The sequence below is a fragment of the Gouania willdenowi genome, chromosome 6 (genome assembly GCF_900634775.1).
Source record: "Gouania willdenowi chromosome 6, fGouWil2.1, whole genome shotgun sequence".
Lineage (NCBI taxonomy): Eukaryota > Metazoa > Chordata > Actinopteri > Blenniiformes > Gobiesocidae > Gouania > Gouania willdenowi.
This window is the reverse complement of record NC_041049.1, coordinates 41,460,720-41,479,754: the sequence shown is the minus strand read 5'-3', so window position 1 is coordinate 41,479,754 and position 19,035 is coordinate 41,460,720. Positions and strand designations below refer to the sequence as shown.

The following is a 19,035-nucleotide window of genomic DNA, read 5'->3' as shown; positions in this document are numbered from 1 at the left end:
TAACTACCATTAGCGTAGCACATCATACAAGTGAACATGCTGCTAACAGGAATATTTCAATGTATAAAGATTTCAACTTTATTGACCAGTCCCTTGTTGGCTCGGTCATGGTTGCCATGGTAGCCATGGTAACCATTTAGTATGGTCTGGTGACAACAGGGGGTGAAATGGGAGAGGGGGGGCGGAGGGCTTTGGGCTTGGAAGTGGTCCCTGTCTACTGCGGCCCTGGAGTCAGCTGAAACATGCACCTCAGCCCTGGTGGTGATGGTGGGACATGGGTGGGCTATGGGGGGGGGCGCGCGCACACACACACACAGTGACCATCTCCAAAAGTTTGATGTAGATTGGAGCATGCTTCTCAAATTTCCTGTTACCAATAGGTGGCCCTATGACTATAGGAATACATTTGAAAATGTGGATGTTTACGGCTGAGATATAAACACTTTAGTAGTTATAGCGAGACATTGAAATTTGCCGCCCGGACAAGGTGTTTCACAATAGGTCACAATTTTAAGCATGAATTATCATCAATGCCTTAAGGCTTATTTCACCACATTTGAGGTGAATACGATCAACCAGCTAATAACAGCACATCAATGTGTAAAACATGTCATTTTCTGTTGCCAGGAGGTGGTGCTATGACTGTAAATGAATATTAGCATATGGTTGTGATCAGGGCAGGACTCTGATCAAACATGCAAGGTTTGACGCAGATTGGAGCATGCTAAGGTTTGATAAGCAGCACATGATGTTTGATGGCAAAACATCAAAGTTCAAGATGCCACCTCTAAGGGCGCCACCTCTAAGGGCATCGTCCGGGCGATGCCCTTAGACTTTCAATCACACACGCTGTATGTTCAAATGTATTTTGAAAATGAACAAATTCCTCACAGCTCATTCAAAATGGCGGCTCCCTGCTGCATTTTGAGTAAAGAGTTGATAAGGCAATTTTGTTGGTCTTGTCGTGATACATATGTGTATCAAATTTTGTAGCTGTGCGTGAAACTAATTGTATTAACTCCACAAAAGGCCAATTTTCAAGGTGGCGCTATTGAGTCATTTTGCCGTTCATGTGTGCAATTCCCCCAAAATATCATAGTTTTCCCGAGTCCTAATATGCGTTCATATTTTCATGAACATGTTTAGGCCCTCAAAAATGCGATCACGTCCTATAGGGAAGATAATAATAAAAACAAAGTGCGTTACAATAGGGTCGGGCCCTAAATAAGAGGAAAAAGAAAACAAAAAAGAGAAAAAAGAGAAAAGGGAAGAAAAAAGGAAAAAACAAGAAAAAGGAAAGATAAAGGCAAATATAAAACACTTGAATATAGTTATATGTATGTATTGCGGAAGAAATAAAGCGACGTAGCGGCTCCAGGTTTGATTATTAATGGCGGCACATCAGACCTTTCCATATGCTTGTGTGTGTTTTGTCTGTGTGCCCTACTTCCTGCCACAGCCCAAAAACATGTGTTGTTGATTTTTATATTTATATAAGAAAATTACTACATAAATTACATAAAACAAGATTCCAATGTGTCTTCTCCAAAATCAGAGTAGCTGAAGATTCTGCCAGACTAAACCTCAAGCGAGAGGCATTTAAAATGTTTGCCAGCTGTGGAACACTCCCTTTATTCCAAACATTATTTCATTTGCTGGTGCGTTCACATATTTAGATGTTGCTGAGAGTTTTGAAGGAATGAAAGATGTAAAAAGTCTTTCCTTCATTAAATAACTGTACGACATGCAGCTGATGAGAATACATTTAATTTAACTTTGTTTTTCATTGAAAACACAATAAAATATGAAATAAATGGGGGAGAAATGCAGTTTTTGTTATTTTGCACAGATTTCCCAGACGTCCCAGGTTGTTATTGAGTGCAATCATTTATTATTGCAGTTATTTGTTTGTGGTAGGGATGTAACGATTAATCATAAGGCAGTCAAAAATCGATTCATAGGTATCACGATTGAAATCACGATACTTTGAAAATTGAATCCTTTTTTTAAACAGCAGAGGGCGCTATATATTTATCCCTTCTCTTGTCCAGCAGTGTACCGGCGGGCGGAATCTGCTACTATTTTCTTTCTGGCCGCCTCCTACTCTGACATGTTAATGTTACATGTTAATAAATTATTCTTTACCCCTTTAGCACCAAAAGAATATTTGTAATATTACGTGAATATCTGTAAAAGTCACGTTTTTCTATTAGCTTTGTCTGCTTGCATAGCATCTCTTTTTCACTGCTAGATTAGCTGCATGCCAACCGACCACTGGGTTACCAGCGCCCTCTGCTGGTCCAAACAAATATCTGACGTAAATCAGTGCAATGACGTTTTTTTTTTTTTTTTTAAGTCCAATTGTTAAGGCACAAAATACATTTTCAGTTGCACTTTTAAAAACAAAAATAACTAATATGCAGTTTTGCATTGTTTACTATAGAACCAGAATTCAAATTAATAAGCTTCTTCTTCAATTGTATTATTCCTTTATTTATTTCATTCAAGATTTATTTTTAGTTAAATTGCATTGTTTTGAATAGTTCATCAAGGGATTCTTTTGACAATTAAAAATAAAAGGAAAATAATACAGTATACAGTAAGACAATATTTTTCAGTCATCATTTGACTACAGTCCCAATTTGTACAATAAATTGTGAGAGAATCGTAACGTGAACCCAGTATTGCGAATCGAATCGTATCGGGAGTTGAGTGAATCGTTACATCCCTAGTTTGTGGCCATGTTTACTTCACTCTCCTACAATTTAAGAAACACATCAAATATGCAATGTTAAATAAGTATGAACATTAATTTTGAAGATAAATAGTATGAGATGTTAGATATTTCATTTGAGCAAACATGAAAACGATGCGATTTTGTTTTTTTAAAAATGTATGCTTTTTTAAATTTTATTTCTTAATTTTTTTAATTTTACTTTTCTTCTCTTTCTAATTGTGAATATTGTAAATACGGCACATGAAATGCTTAACCATATCTATAAATCTGTAAATATTTAGAAGGTTGAATATTATCCAAAGGTAATGAAAGACCACAAAGGGGCTGAGTAATCTTCTCTTTAACTACTTTTCATTCAAAATGTGTTGATTTGGAGTTTTTTTTTTTTTTTTGTTGCTAATATTGTTTACTATTTATTTTTTTACTTTCGAATGAAATAAATTTAAAAAAAAAAATACAAATTACAAATATAAACCTAAATATGTCAGTGAGTTTTGTTTGGGGAGCTGCCTGACAATCTGATATTCCTTTTACTTTTCTCTACTTGGATAGAAGTGGATACTATGAACATTTAATAGATAAAGAGAGGAAAAAAGGAAAGAAAAAAGGAGGAAAAAAGAAAAAGAAAAAATAGAAAAAAGTGGGGAAAGAAAAAAGGAAAAAAGAAGAAAAGGAAGAAAGAAGAGGAGAAAGAAAAGGGGAAAGGGGGGTAAAAAGAAGAAAAGAAAGGAAAAAAGAAGAAAAGAAAGGAAAAAAGGGGAGAAAAGGGAAAAAACATAAAGTTCTCATCAAAGAGGAAGGTCAAAGTTTTCTTAATGTAATATTTCTAATTTTATTTGTTCACATATTTAGATGTTGCTAATAGTTTATAAGTAATGGGTGGATATTATGAGCCTTTCCTTAGATAAATAACTGTATGAATGGATTTGATTTAACTCTGTTTTCTATTTAAAGACGTACTGATGTAAAGAAATGCAGCTCTTGTTATTTTGCACATATTTCCCAGACATCCCAGTGTGTGTTTTCCCTTCAGATGACCCATAGAGCAGCAGCTGGGGAGCCCTCGTGATCCATGCATGTGTTCATCCAACCGGTGTGTGATGATCACTGGTGGAAAATAAACGACTATCTCTGCTCCATTTCACCTTTCCCATGACTGAGGAGAGGAGAGAATCATCCACTCATCCCTGCTAAAAACATTGTCCAAGCAGTAAAATATGAAGAATGTCCAAGGGAAAGAGTGAAATGTTTAATATCCTTCAGCTGCATCACAGATGACTTCAAATAGTGAAAGAGCATGCTCAACACATCTTCAGATTCTTCTGTTTTGTTTTCTGGAATGCTTTTTTTTTTATATAGTATTCTTTTGTAGTTGCTTTTATTTGACTGACTTCAAAGACTTGCACTCATAGCTCTAATCTATAAAAAGCAGGGAGTTGATATTTTCTAATTTCTATAATAAAATCTGATCTAACGCGCATCAAAATATCCGTTTGTCCACCAGAGGACAGCAACACTCAAAGATTAATGCAGGATGTAGTTTTCATGTATTTTTGTAAATTTTTCTCTTATTGTGTGTATATATATATATTTTAGTTGTGTTTCTTTTTTTAGTAATTCAGTCAGTTTTTGTTGTTTTGTGGGGTTTTTTTTTTTAGTAATTTTGTGTATTTTTTATATCAGTCTATATTTTTTACATTATTATTATTAGTAGTAGTATTAGCATTAGGCCTTAAACGCATTTAGTCATAACTATTATTGTTAATAAATAAATAAAACACAAATTGATCCAGCAAGTTCATTTTATCTTCTTTTTTTTAATCAATGTTAAGGTTTCATTTATTCATACAAACTTTTTCAGAAAATGTACTTATTTCAAAGTAAATTTTCTGTAAAAAGTTTGTCTGAATAACATATTAAAACACAAATTAACTTAAAGTAATGCAAGATTTATTTATTTATTTTTAAGTCATTTTTTCCCCCGGTGTTTAATTAAATCCTTTTCGCGGGCAAACCACATAAACTCCAAGTGTCGGTGCAGTGACAGCAGGGGGCGAGGAACCGACAGACGCATCAGCCTCTGATTGGATGATCCTCGAACGCGGAAGTGACGCACGAGGACGGTTCCCGTGTTGACGGACGACCCTTTACCCGCATGCAGCTCCTCCGACCCCCGCTACAGCAGCTGAGCCATGGCGCCCTGGTCCTGGTCCCTGCCTCTGACCAGTGTATTCTATAACACGGCCCGGAGCTTCCGGTACTCAACGTTCAGGTTGCGCTCATGGAGCCGGGATCCGAGCACCCTGTCCCGGGGAGCGGCTCAGCTGCCATCCCCTCAGACCTGCAGCTGCTCCACGGACTCCACCAGTCAGGACATGACCCAGAGACTGTGGAACGTTTATAGTCACACCAAGAGACAAACTCAAGGTACGTTACATACGTTACATTGACACGACTTACATGACATTAATGCTCTGTTATCACTGCGTTACATGGAAATGATTCACACTGTTTGATCTGCCGACAAATGTTCAAATAAACTCTTAGATTATCACTAGACCCACATAAAATATATATATATATATATCATTCTGGGCACTACTACAGTCGTAATATTTAGAATGTAAGGTATAGATTTTGTTGAGAATAAATGCGTGTTTTAATAGAATGGTGGTTTTATGAGATTAAAGTTGTATTATTTCGAGAATAAAATTGTAATATTTAAAGACTGAAGTCAAAAATTGTAATTTCATGAGAGAGAGAGAGAGAGAGAGAGAGAGAGAGAGAGAGAGAATATTATAAACTTGCAAAATGTAGATTAAAGCAGCCCAAAATGTAATCACCTGCCCAATGTATTTTTTCCCCGCCTGACGTGAACTAAAATAGCCTAATTGGGCGGAAAACCGCCCAACCTGGCAACGCTGGTTGTTGATTATGGCCTGTGAAATGTTGCTCCACTCCTCTTCAATGGCTGTACCAAGTTGCAGGAACTGGAACACGCTGTCGTATACGCCGATCCAGAGCATCCCAAACATGATCAATGGGTGACATGTCCGGTGAGTACTCTGGCCTTTCAAGAACTGGGATGTTTTCAACTTCCAGGAATTGTGTACAGATCCTTGCAACATGGGGCCGTGCATTATCATGCTGCAACATGAGGTGATGGTCACGGATGAATGGCACAACAATGAGCCTCAGGATCTCATCACAGTATCTCTGTGCATTCAAAATGCCATCAATAAAATACACCTTGTCCATAACATACGTCTGCCCATACATAACCCCACTGCCATCATGGGCCACTCCATCCACAACATTGACATCAGCAAACCACTCACCCACACGACGCCACACACACTGTCTGCCATCTGCCCTGAACAGTGAAAACCAGGATTCATCAATGAAGAGAACACCTCTCCAACATGTCAGACGCCATCAAATGTGAGCATTTTCCCACTCAAGTCGGTTATGATGATGAACTGCAGTCAGGTGGAGACCCAGCTGTCCTGGTGGATGGTCTCAGACGATCATGGAGGTGAACATGCTGGATGTGGAGGTTCTGGAGTGGTGTGGTTACACATGGTCTGCGGTTGTGAGGCTGGTTGGATGCACTGCCATATTCTCTGAAACACCTTTGGAGACGACTTATGGTAGAGAAATGAACATTCAATTCATAGGCAACAGCTCTGGTGGACATTCCTGCAGTCAGCATGCTGATTACACGCTCCCTCAGAACTGGTGACATCTGTGGCATTGTGCTGTGTGATTAAACTGAACATTTTTAGAGTGGCCTGGGATGGATTATCTCTGCAAAGAAGTGCTCACTAACGCACATTTAGACACATTTGTCAACAATATTTGTGAGAAATAAGTCTTTTGTGTTTATAGAAAATATTTTAGATCTTTGAGTTCAGCTCATGAAAAATGATGGCAAAAACAAGTTTTGGGTTTATATTTTTGTTTTGTATAAAATCTTAATTTTATGACATTAAAGTCGTATTATTTTGAGAATAAAGTCGTCATTTTCTGAGAATAAAGTCATATCTTAATAAAATGGTAATTTTGTGAGTTAAAAATCTAAATATTTCAAGATTAAAGTTGTAATATTTGTTGTGTTTTGTGATTGTCAGTTTCTATATGTGTCACTTTTTTATAGTTATACCGGTATTTGATATAGTTTTAAATTGCAATGTTTTTTTTCAGGTAAATTAAAATAAATGTTATACATTTCGGTAAAATCCTTCTCAACAAAAAGGTGACTTTACCTTTAATCAGCAGACAAACTGGATCGCATTGGGTCTTATTACCAGCTGAATACCAAAGCTAGTGATTTATCTTTTCATCTTAAACCGGTCTGATGTCTACTATGTAAAGTTAATGTGTAACATAACCTGAGATGTGTCTTTGTGTTCCAGCAATATCCCCCGGCTTTGTCAACGCAGACACTATTTTCTCCAACAATGAGACGAGCCTTCACGACATCGAGATCTATGGCTTTGACTATGACTACACGCTGGCCTTCTACTCCAAACATCTGCACACGCTCATCTTCAACATAGCACGAGACATCCTCATCTCTAAGCATCGGGTGTGTACTGTGTAGTAAAGTAAATGCACAAAATGAGCCCAAAACACACAAAATGACCAAAATAAATGATGCAATTATACATGAAAAGTAATACATAAACAAAAATACACAAAATCACAACAATTATACTCAAAATAATTGAAAAAAATACAAGACATCAACAACCTACACAAAAAAACTGGTGAATATACCAAACATCAACACAAACACACAAAATGACAGTAATAACACACAAAATGACTAAAAGCGAAGCAAAATCAACAAATTTATGCAAAATGACAATAATTATACACAAAATGACTTGGAAAAAACACAAAACAACAGTGAGATTACACAAAATGACAATCATGCACAAATACATTACAAAAACCTCATAATTAACTATTGTTTATAGCATTATTTTGAAATTCTAAACTACTTGATGTGCTTTATTTATTTTAGTATCCAGAGGGTCTACAGGAATATGAATATATTCCTAATTTTGCTGTGAGAGGACTTCACTATGACGTCCAAAAGGTGAGATTGTGGCTCGTCTAAAACATTTAGATGACACTTCCTGTTTGAATCTAAAACATTTAGATTAAACTTGTGTGTTGGTGGTTTGCAACAGGCTTTGCTGATGAAGATTGATGCTTTTCACTACATCCAGTTAGGAACTGTGTACAGGTAACAGGAGCTGAATCAAGACACAGATTTGATCTGGTTTTTTTTTTTTTTTTTTTTTAACAGGAATATGTAACATCTGATGGCTGCAAAGAAAAGTTGAATGTGAGTGTTTTATTCCAGAGGACTTCACCCCGTACCAGACGAGGAAGTGATCGCCATGTATGAAGGTTGCCACGTACCGTTAGAGATCATGAGCGACTTCTACGGGAAGGTGATGATCGTTTAACGCTCTAAGCATGTGTGATGTGACGTAGCAGAAAACTACAACAATGACGAAGCGCGTTGTTTTTGCAGAGCTCACATGGACACAGCATGAAGCAGTTCATGGACATCTTCTCCCTGCCTGAGATGAACCTGCTGTCCTGTGTCAACGACTTCTTCATGAGGCACAACATCGACTACGAGCCCGTTCATCTCTACAAAGACGTAAAGGTGCGTTTCTGATGCCCTTCACTCTTCTTCTTCATTATCTTCCCTGGAGATTGCTGTGTTTTTAAAAATAAAACTTTACCTAAAGCTGCTGGAGACAATATTTATGCAAGTGTAGGCCAGATCAATAAATCCAAGATCGTTTGCTCGGAAAACAAGATGTAAAAGGTTGAATTTGTGGCTTGAAAGTGTATTTTGATCTCCACTACAATAGGGGTGAGTATTGGCAAGGATGTTGCAATACGATGCGTATCGCGATACGTGGGTCACGATACAATATTATCGCGATATACCACAATATTGCGATACTGCGAATTGCAATATATCGCGATATTCTACCCAGTTAATATCAAAATTAATTGTAGAGATGAAAAATCAATTTGCTGTATATGTTCATCAGAAGATATTGATCATTCAGAGGACAAACTGAGATTTGAGTATTTGCTTCAAAACATCCTATTTATTATTTATTGTTTGTGTTTCTGCACATTATCACTGAAAAAAAGAAAATACAGTGTTACACACTGTCATCATAAAATAAAGTGCAGCAAGTTTATTTTCACTGAAACTACTGTGTAGAAGTCTCAAAGTAACCATGACAACGGCACTGTAACAACTGTAAGTGAGAACATTAAGAATAAATCACCCTGAGTTACTGACAATGCACAAAAATAAGAAAAAATAATTTATCCTATTGTATCAGTTTAAGCACTGATCTGAAAACATTGAAAGCATTGTAACCACCACTTAAATTTTGCACAAATACACAAAAATATTGATTAAATTTCCAAAAGAAAAAAATAGATTTTCTAAATAAAATAAAAAATCGATTTAAAATTGCGATATATTGTGCAATCGATTTTTTTTCACACCCCTACACTACAAACAGTCAGTGTGTTGACATGTTGGAAAAGTTTGGTGCATTGCATTGTGGGATGTAGACAGTATTTGTTCTTCATTCTTAGGGTGATTTCTTGTGTTTGACCCAAAAGCACTGCCAAAGTGACTACACACTCACATATTAACACTTTTAACGGTTTCACAACAGAAATTTAAGCAACACGGTATTGACGAGGGCAGCTCAGCTCCTCTTTGAATGCATCTGTCGTTGCTACAGCAACAAGTCACGCTAACCACTAGGGACCATATTATTATCATTATTAATCAGTATTTTGTGGCCACTTTTTGTTTTTACCATGTCATGTTTGAAGCTCCGTAGAAACACAAGAAATCACAGTAAGAAAAAGTACACGTCTATACATCCGTCTACAGGACTCCACATCCCACAATGCAATGCGCCACACTTGTCCAATAATATCTACAAATAAAGATCAAACCAAACTTCTGAGCGGCAATTTCAACTTTATACATCTTTTTTTTCAGCAAACAATCCATCATTTATTGATCTATAATGAAGCCGACGCTTTGTGTTTTAATCTGATAAAACGTGATCGTCTCCAGCAGCTTTAAAACTATCGTTGTTTTTCAGTGAACTGTGATGATCTAATTTTGGTTGTCTGCAGAGTCTAATTTTAGTCAGGCTGGCTTGCCTATGGTGGGCGGAGTCATCTGGGCTCCATATGAAGCCATCTGTCCTGTTTCTTTTTATTGTTTGTTTTCTGGGCAGATTTATTCAGTTGCCTTATTTTTTTCACTGCTTCATTAAATTCTGTTTTAAATGTTTGTTCCTTGTCCAGAAAACTTCCGGACTTTAATGTTCTTCTTCTTCTTCTTCTTCACAGGAAGCCATTCGAGACGTCCACGTTAAGGGCATCATGTACCGAGCAGTGGATGCAGATATCGGTAACACGTTGCTAACCCATTTGTCTGTTTACAAATAAAGCTGACGTCTCTTTCCTTCTTTCTTCTGCAGAAAAGTACATTTGCTATGGCGAGCAGAGCCATGCCGTGCTCAAGAAGCTGTCTGAGCACGGGAAGAAGATGTTTCTCATCACCAACAGCCCATTCGCCTTTGTGTAAGTGCAAGAAAACACAATGTAAGTTTTTGTTTCGCACAAGACTATTGATTTATTGTCTAAGAAACGTCATATTATTGCCATTTAAAATAGAGATGTGCTGCAAACACACACTAAACACCCACTTCCTCTTACAGAATTTATCATGGAGAGCTCCAGTGAAAGTCTCCACGCTTCAGATGCAATTTATCTTTACAACTACAATGAGAAATAAGGTCTTAATGATACATTGAAAAAGAATAACCATTAACTCATTATGACACAGTTGCAGTTGTCACAGTTTGGATATGTTTGATGAAAATTCTGTTCGTGTAAAAGATGAGTTTTTCAAGATTCTTTCATACAAACTTTCTTTGCAGTTCTGAGTTCTCTGTGCAAATAATTCAAATCCCTTTAATTGCCTCATTTAGGGGTCTATTCTCCCATCTGGACTTAAGCGCTTTTTTGTGCGCCTGCAGTTACGTGCTTTTCTCCTACGCGTATTCTCCGGTCCAGGCTGCTGACATGCCCACCGCGCGTAAGAAGCCAAAAGGCGCGTATGTGTGAATGAAGGCGGGCTGAAGGAAATGAGGCAGTGATGTCATTTTTTGGCTGACTAGAAATCACGGAACATGGAGTTTTCCCAACGCTTGTAAATGTCAATGAAATCCATGAAAATGATAAAGTTCACTTTTAATTTGAAATGCTTTCATTGATAAACAATGTAACAGGTTGATTTGATCAGATCAATGATCAGATTATTGCAGTGCGACTGAGGATCGGCCGCATTCTTCTGTCTGAGTCACAGTTAAAATCTCTCTCCTTGATCATCATCATCATCATCCACGCACATTACATCACATCATCGTCATTTGTCATTAATGTTTCACTTGTTATTTACTCATGTAGTGGATCAAACTATGGCTTTACATTATACACAGTGTTCAAATAGTTTAATCATCTGTCAGAGTTTGTAACGATCTGCAGCACACACACACACACACACACACAACGCACAGATAAAATATAATGAAATGTAACACATTTTGTCTCGTCTAGAACTGGTAAATGTGAACATATTAGTAACGCTGATGGTAAATCCTTTGGTGTGCTTGTGTGACTCCTCCCACCCCTGTGACAGCCTGCCAGTGTCGCTTTGGATCAATTCTTTCCAGGAGTCTCTTCTGCAATATTATGAGTCAGTGTGGCTTCAAAATGTAACAAAGTCCATATTTCTAGTGCAATATAATGTTTCACCTTATCGGGGCGCTGCATTTATTCCAGGGTTAGAAGTGTGTAAGAGAAAAAGGACTTACGCACACCAGATAATGCGTGTAAAGCCAGATTTGAATGGGAACACCCACATTTCAGGGCTTCTCCACCCACAGTACGTAACTGGGATGAAGGCCCACTTAAGTACAAGACTTAAGTACAGGTGGAGAATAGCACACAGCCAGAAACAGCGCCGCTGTGCTGCTTTTTGGACTTACGCATATGGGAGAATAGAGCCCTTTATGTGTAACTTAACCCCCAGGTTTTTGCTGACCTGCCACTTGGGGGTACAATAAAAAAGAATACTTGCTGCTCCTGGAGCAGTGAAGACACGCCCACTCTATACTATAAAATCTCCAAAGAACAATCTATGCTATGCTAACTAGCTCCTCAATACTCACTATAGCTCTCTATTCACTCTTCTCTCAGTCCAACAGGTAGTAGTTTTATAGAAGGGGCGGGGCTAACAGTGGCACACAATGGTCTAATGACATCACAGAATCGCGTTCTCAGCCAGTTGCAAAATTTGATTGTAATAGCTGTGTTTCGACCCATAGAGGGCAGTCAGTCTGACATTTTTACAAAAAAAATACGACAATTTAAAATACTTTGAGTAAAATGTCAAAAGTTGTATGATGATTAATTAATAGCACTACCTCATACATGTTTGTTTTCAGCAGATTTTGGGGTTTAAAAGGAAACGTGTAACATTAATCTAAAAACACATAAAAGTAAGTATAACTTTAAAAGTGTATTCAGCTGTGTTTAAAATGTTTCATGTATTTCACACCTTGTATCACCTTTTATTACAAAGACAGTTGACACAGCTCATTGGTTAAGAGCAGTAAGGATGTCCTGGTCCCATTTTGAAATCGGACATCGGTTCAATAACAGCAAAAAATAAGTATTGGATTTTATATATATATATATATATATATATATATAAGCAATAAAAGTATGTGCAAAATATTTTCTAGTATTTGTAACACAACATTGTGCTGCGTACAATTATTCTTGCAACATATGAGTTTTCAATGTAACTCTTGTAAACACAGTTGCTTATTAAGCCAACATGAAGTAATAACATTAAATGGTGCTTTTGAATCTAGTTCAGCTCAGCTTAACTTTTGTTTTGTCCACATATATTTATCTTGAAAAAATGTTGCTGATAAAGTAAAAGCTGTCCCGTGTTTCATCACCAGGAACCGAGGGATGAGCTACATCGTGGGAGAAGACTGGAGGGACCTGTTTGATATCGTTATTGTTCAGGCTGATAAACCAAGCTTCTTCAACGACAGGAGGAAGTAAGTGAAATAATTAAATAAAATATTAATAAAAATCATCTGTTAAATTATTTATATAGATTTAATGATGTAGTTGTTATTTACTCAAAATATTTTCTAATTCTTTCATAATTTAAGAATGGATCTGTTTATCTATACATGTAAGTAAGTCATCTTTATTTATAGAGCGCTTTTCACGAGTAGAAACCACAAAGTGCTTTAGGAACATTTAAGTATCATCCTGTCTAAAGAGAACATGGAAGAACAGTCACAAATAACATGGGAGACTAGAACGGGAGAAATGTGGGTCACCAAGTCGCAGTATATTTACAGTATATTCCCATGTTTCCCATGTTTACATAGGAGCTTTAAATCAGAATAAAAGTTAAATCCTCTTTAATCTGACCTTTTAAACACTTAATTCCTAATGCATATTTAATTTTGAATTAAATCTAAATCTAAATTAGATGGCTGTTTTATTCAGATTTTAATGACAGATTAAGTAATTCCTCTTTCTAGTAAACACTTAATTCCGCTCTAAGTTAATTCCGGTCATTCTGTGCAAGTGCGACAGAAAAACGTAAGGAAAAATAAACATGCGTATATTTACACAGACTTATTACACACGCGGACGTGGGCAAACAGAACAGGCTTCATCGGAGCATGAAGCACCAGAGCTTCACTATTGATGCGCAGATCATTATAAAGTTAATTTTTCACTCAACGTTCGTGGAAGTAGAACAGCTGTTGCATGAACCGCTGGCTTTGATTGACCAAAGTACAGACTTTGATCTCTCTTCTGCTCCATGGATGAAAGCGAGGCCGTGTGTTATTGTCCAGCTGCTGCTTCAAAACTACAATCAAAATAAAAGTGAAAACAGTTATCACGTGGTCTTCTATGTTTTAGCTGAAAAATAAAAGGTTTGTTGTGTGTTATTTTCTCGATAGATGTGACACGTCTCGTTCTCCCCCTGTCCAATTAGAACCCTTCCCAACCCCCAGACCTAAAGCAGAATTAAATAAAGCCCAATAAACTGGTTTTCCATGTAAACCTCAATTTGGGATGACCATTTCCATGTAAATATGAAGCAGAACACTGTAATTCCAAATAATTTAATTCGGAATAACTAATTCAGAATTAAAAAAAACATCTTGTAACCGTGGCCACTGTTGTTTTGACTATTGTTATTATTGTTTTGTCTATTATTATTGTTTTGTCTATTGTTATTTTGACTATTGTTTTGACTCTTCTCATTGGTTGCATTTTGTTTGTTTTTCAGTGACTCGCATAAGAAAATTAATAAATTAAATACAGGAAATAATATACACAAAATAAAGCATTCATTCAATCAAAACTTATAATGGGTTCCATATATATATATATATATATATATATGAAATATTCAATTTGTTTTGTTTTTTTTATTTGATTTTCTTCCTTTTGTGTGTGTTTACACATTGTGTTATTGTTACGTGCATTGTTTTTGGCACGTCTAAAGGGTCACCCCAATCTTAGTTACACAGCCTGTATGTGTTTATCTTTCGATTATTTACTTTGTGCTTTTGGTCTCAGACCTTTCAGGCGAGTCACAGACAAAGGAGCGCTGCTGTGGGACCGAATCCACAAGCTGGAAAAAGGACAAATCTACAAACAGGTGTAGTAATCAATCCCTGTAGAGAATAAATCAGACTGAACGTGACTTCACCACATGATTATTGCAGATCTTTGATAAGTGTGTGTTTTTTTTTTTTTCTTATTTCAAGGGGAATTTGTATGAGTTTTTGCGTCTCACCGGCTGGAGAGGATCCAAAGTGCTTTATTTTGGAGATCACATTTACAGCGACTTAGCAGTAAGCAGCGTTCTTACTTTTTATCACACAGTCAAAAAATTACTCACACACAAAACGATGACTTAATTACACAAAAGTATACAAAAGAACAATAAAATTACACATATTTACTACAAAAACACTCAAGACGACTGCATAGTTACACAAAAATGTACAAAAGAAGAAAGGAATTACACAAAAATATACAAAAGAACAATAAAATTACACATATTTACTACAAAAACACTCAAGACGACTGCATAGTTACACAAAAATGTACAAAAGAAGAAAGGAATTACACAAAAATATACAAAAGAACAATAAAATTACACAAAATTACTACGAAAACACAAGATGAATACATAATTACACAAAAATATACAAAAAATTACACAAAAATATGCAAAAGAACGCTAAAATTACACAAAATTACTCCAAAAACACACAAAATGAAAAATAAAATGAATAACTAAACAAAAATATACAAAATATTTTCATAATTAAAGAACATTTTACAAAATGGTTACAAAAAACAATTACGATTACAATAATTAGGATGTCTCCTGCATCCTCACTAATTATATCACAAAAAAGGATTACAAGAATACAAAAATGTACAACAAAAATTAACAAAAAAAAGTATTCTAAAACACAAAAGACAACAAAAACACTCAAACACCAAAGTTGTGCTGTTATTGTTGTTATTATTATTATTATTATTATTATTATTATTATTATTATTATTATAACTGGTCAATTTGCAAAAACAAAAAAAAAAGTTTGCCTTTAAATTATTTCATAAAAAAATTAAGTGCATGGATTCACAACAATTTAACAAGATATTAATCATCATTTCCATCACATTTTAAAAGTTTACAATGCAGAGATTATTACATAGAGAATCAGTGGTTGTTTAAGTTTTTAAAACAAAAACATAATATCCTACATTAAATCACTGCTTCTTTTCCTGTAAGAATGTCTGGCACAGATACCACCAGGGGGCGCTAGCGCCAATGATATTAACCACTGCTTCCATTTTGAACCATAGCTCACCGGCTGTAGTGAATTTTAATTATCAGCTCTATCAAAGATTATATATAATAGTAGAGGTTTAGTCATCTTTTTTTATTTAAAAGTCCTTCTAAAGCAGCAATTAGATCACAACATAGACTGAGCTAGTAGACGTTTTCCGTTTGGCTCTCCCTCTCTGTGCTGCCTGAAAAACACTTTCTGATCTGCGCAGAGGATCCTGGGAGATGTAGTTTGCTCCAGAAAAAACTACACTGGGGGGAAGATTTTAAAAGCAAAAATACCGCTGTATTTATAATACCATTACATTCCTGGAATTGACTAAAAAAACAAAGAGACAGAATTCACAGTAATTTAAACAAAAGGGCAACACAATTATCCAAAATACACACGAGACAACCAAAAATACTCAGAAGTAACAAAAAAATGTACAAAATGACAACAGATATACACAAAATGACTCAAAAAACATACAAAAATACACAAGGACAACAAAAATACAAAAATAAGAAAATGACAACAGAAATAGGCAAAATTAACCAATAAGTGCACAAGGCAACTAGAAATACACAAAATATACTAAAAGAAAGCACAAATTTACTAAATTACTCTAGAAACAAACAAGACGACCCCAAAAACAACAGAAAAGTATAAAAAGTTAATAATATCAGTTCTACAGTTTTGGTTTTTAAAAGATTTTCTGGTGTTTTTATTCCCAGGATTTGACTCTGAGGCACGGCTGGAGGACCGGGGCCATCATCCCTGAGCTGAGAAAGGAGATTAAGATCATGAACACACAAGCGTACGCACAGATGTCCTCGTGGTTGCAGGCTTTAACTGGACTCATCGAGGACATGCAGGTGAATAGGGTCTATTTTATGTCTTAAATCTCTTTGTCCTTTTGTCTTTATCTTTGTATTTGTGTTCCTTCCCCGAACAGATCCACAGAGATCCAGCTTCTGAGGCTGTGGTTGCAGAGTGGATCAAAGAAAGAGAAGCTATGAGGTGATCAACATCATCGCAGACTGAAACCAATGGAGCACATGTGTCAAACTCAAGGCCCGGGGCCAAATCCGGCCCTTTACAGCATCCAATTTGGCCCGCAGGAGAAAGTAAAAAAGTGAAAGAAGACACATGTATCATTGTGTAAAGTACAAAAATAATTCAGTTGTAGATATCTCATCCCACGCTTATACATATCACATGATGGTAGTTATTTTTTTAATCTTAAATTAATGAAAAAAACTGAATTTCTTTCAAAATCCTGCACATTACCTCAAATTATTTGACTAAATTAAATCACACTTGTTCATAATATCAAGTAAATGTAAGTGAAGTTAATTTTGAGCTCACTTAATGCTTGGTTATTGTCGGTCTCAGATACTTTATATGTAATTTATACCTGGAGGTGTAAACTACGGCACATTAAAGCTGATATTCAGAGTCTCTGAGAAACGTCTCGATGCCCCGCCCTAAACAGCCTCACTTCCTCCCACTGCCTCTGCGATCTACCAGAAGCCACGCCTCTACTTTTCTGCACGCACATCGCGAAACATTACAAGGTCGCATCAGGTCTCATTGATATAGGTCTATAGGTCAGGTAAGAACCAAAATTATATTTACCTGTTTGCTGTTGGAACATGCAGCCGTGTTTCCGTGCACAGTTCCGCATTCACTTTGATTGACAGTCTCAAAAACAGGAAGTCAAAGCCTATTGGCTGGGTGCACTTGGAGATTGTTTCCATTTGTATAGGGGTCTGTAGGATGAAGGAGGGACTTATACACATTAATCTATACCAGATTAATGTGACCACCAGCAGTAGACCATAGTAAAAGACTAGTTTGGTTATTTTTATACATTTCAAAAGAATCATACATAAACATAGATTTCTCAGAAACTCCAGATATCAGCTTTAATGTTGAAAGTGCTCGTTTTCCAACCTGAAATCTGTGGCCCACTTGAGACCAAACTGCTCTGTATTTGGCCCCTGAACTAAAATGAGTTCCTCACCCCTGCAATAGAGTATACATGAACTTCCTTTAACATGTGTGTGTTCATACCCTGACAGACCTCAAACAAAGAGCTTCTTCAACGCTCAGTTCGGGAGTCTCTTCCGGACCTACCAGAACCCCACCTACTTCTCACGTCGCCTGTCGCGCTTCGCCGACATCTACATGGCGTCCATCAGCTGCCTGCTCAACTACGACCTAAAGCACACATTTTTCCCCCGACGCACCCCCCTGCAGCACGAGGCTCCTCTGCAGCACGTGCAGAGACCCCCAGGACTGAGTGTCCCCCATCCCCGTCCTCAGGACCAAAGCACTGACTGATGCTGCTGCTCACTGACACACACACACACACACATACTGAAAACACTGACGCAAACATTAGGTAAAACTGTTGGAGCGTTAGTGTGATATCAACCATAGTTAATTAACTCTACTAGTACTCACGTGTGGGCAATGATGGCAGTATTGCCTTAGAAGTAACGCGTTACTGTAATCTGATTACTTTTTCCCTTTAATGAGTAAAGTGTGGGATTATAATTGGAGAAACAGTTATTTTCCCACATGCAGACTGCGCTACTGCGTTACTAAATGAAACGGTCCCGCTACTGTTTGTTAGGTGTCTCAAAATTTATAGCACATTATAACCTAGTCTTTATTTTATTTTTATGTTTGCATTATAACCCAGTCGGCCACCGAAGTCACTAGTAGTACTAGTGAGTCTTTTGGCTTTACTAGTATTAGTAGTAGTCTAGAAACAGTCTACTAGTACTACTAGTGAGTTTTTTTTGGTGTACTAGTATAAACAAAAATACTGTTTTACGAGTAAAGGTTTTTGACTCACTATTGCATGAGTAGAGCTCACCAGTATAGCAAAATCATCTACTAGTAGACAATTTAGTGTTACTAGTAGTACTAGATTTACTAACTAGTACAGTGCCCGTCAGAAGTATGCATTCATAAAGTGGGAGGAGCTTTAGTAGAGTTGTCAGTTTGAGTGTGTTTGAATGTTGGATGTACAAAGAGGTGTACATACTCTGTACTCTGTAGTGTTATAAAGGGGTTATTTGCAGGTGCAAAGTAAAATAGTGTGTGCGATTTCCCTGGTTTAATTCTATGGAACATGCGCATGATAAATGTGTGGTTGTTTTTTTTTTACTAATTGTCGTATTTTTTTGTTTGGTGTGTTTTTCTGTAATTTATGTTTTTTGAGTCATGTGTATTTTTGTGTCTAACAGT

General features: G+C 36.5%; 1 protein-coding gene across 1 annotated transcript; it reads left to right on the top strand.

Annotated features, from left to right (window-relative positions):
• The first annotated feature begins 4,856 nt into the window (after nt 1-4,856).
• Nucleotides 4,857-18,810, top strand: LOC114465033 (5'-nucleotidase domain-containing protein 3-like). Its single transcript, XM_028449761.1, has 14 exons — nt 4,857-5,164; nt 7,153-7,325; nt 7,767-7,841; nt 7,936-7,991; nt 8,112-8,202; nt 8,286-8,423; nt 10,163-10,223; nt 10,294-10,396; nt 12,850-12,951; nt 14,504-14,585; nt 14,695-14,781; nt 16,509-16,649; nt 16,730-16,794; nt 17,859-18,810. Exons 1-14 carry the CDS (start codon nt 4,930-4,932, stop codon nt 18,118-18,120), a joined length of 1,671 nt encoding a protein of 556 aa, XP_028305562.1. The 5' UTR covers nt 4,857-4,929; the 3' UTR covers nt 18,121-18,810.
• The last annotated feature ends 225 nt before the right edge of the window (nt 18,811-19,035 follow it).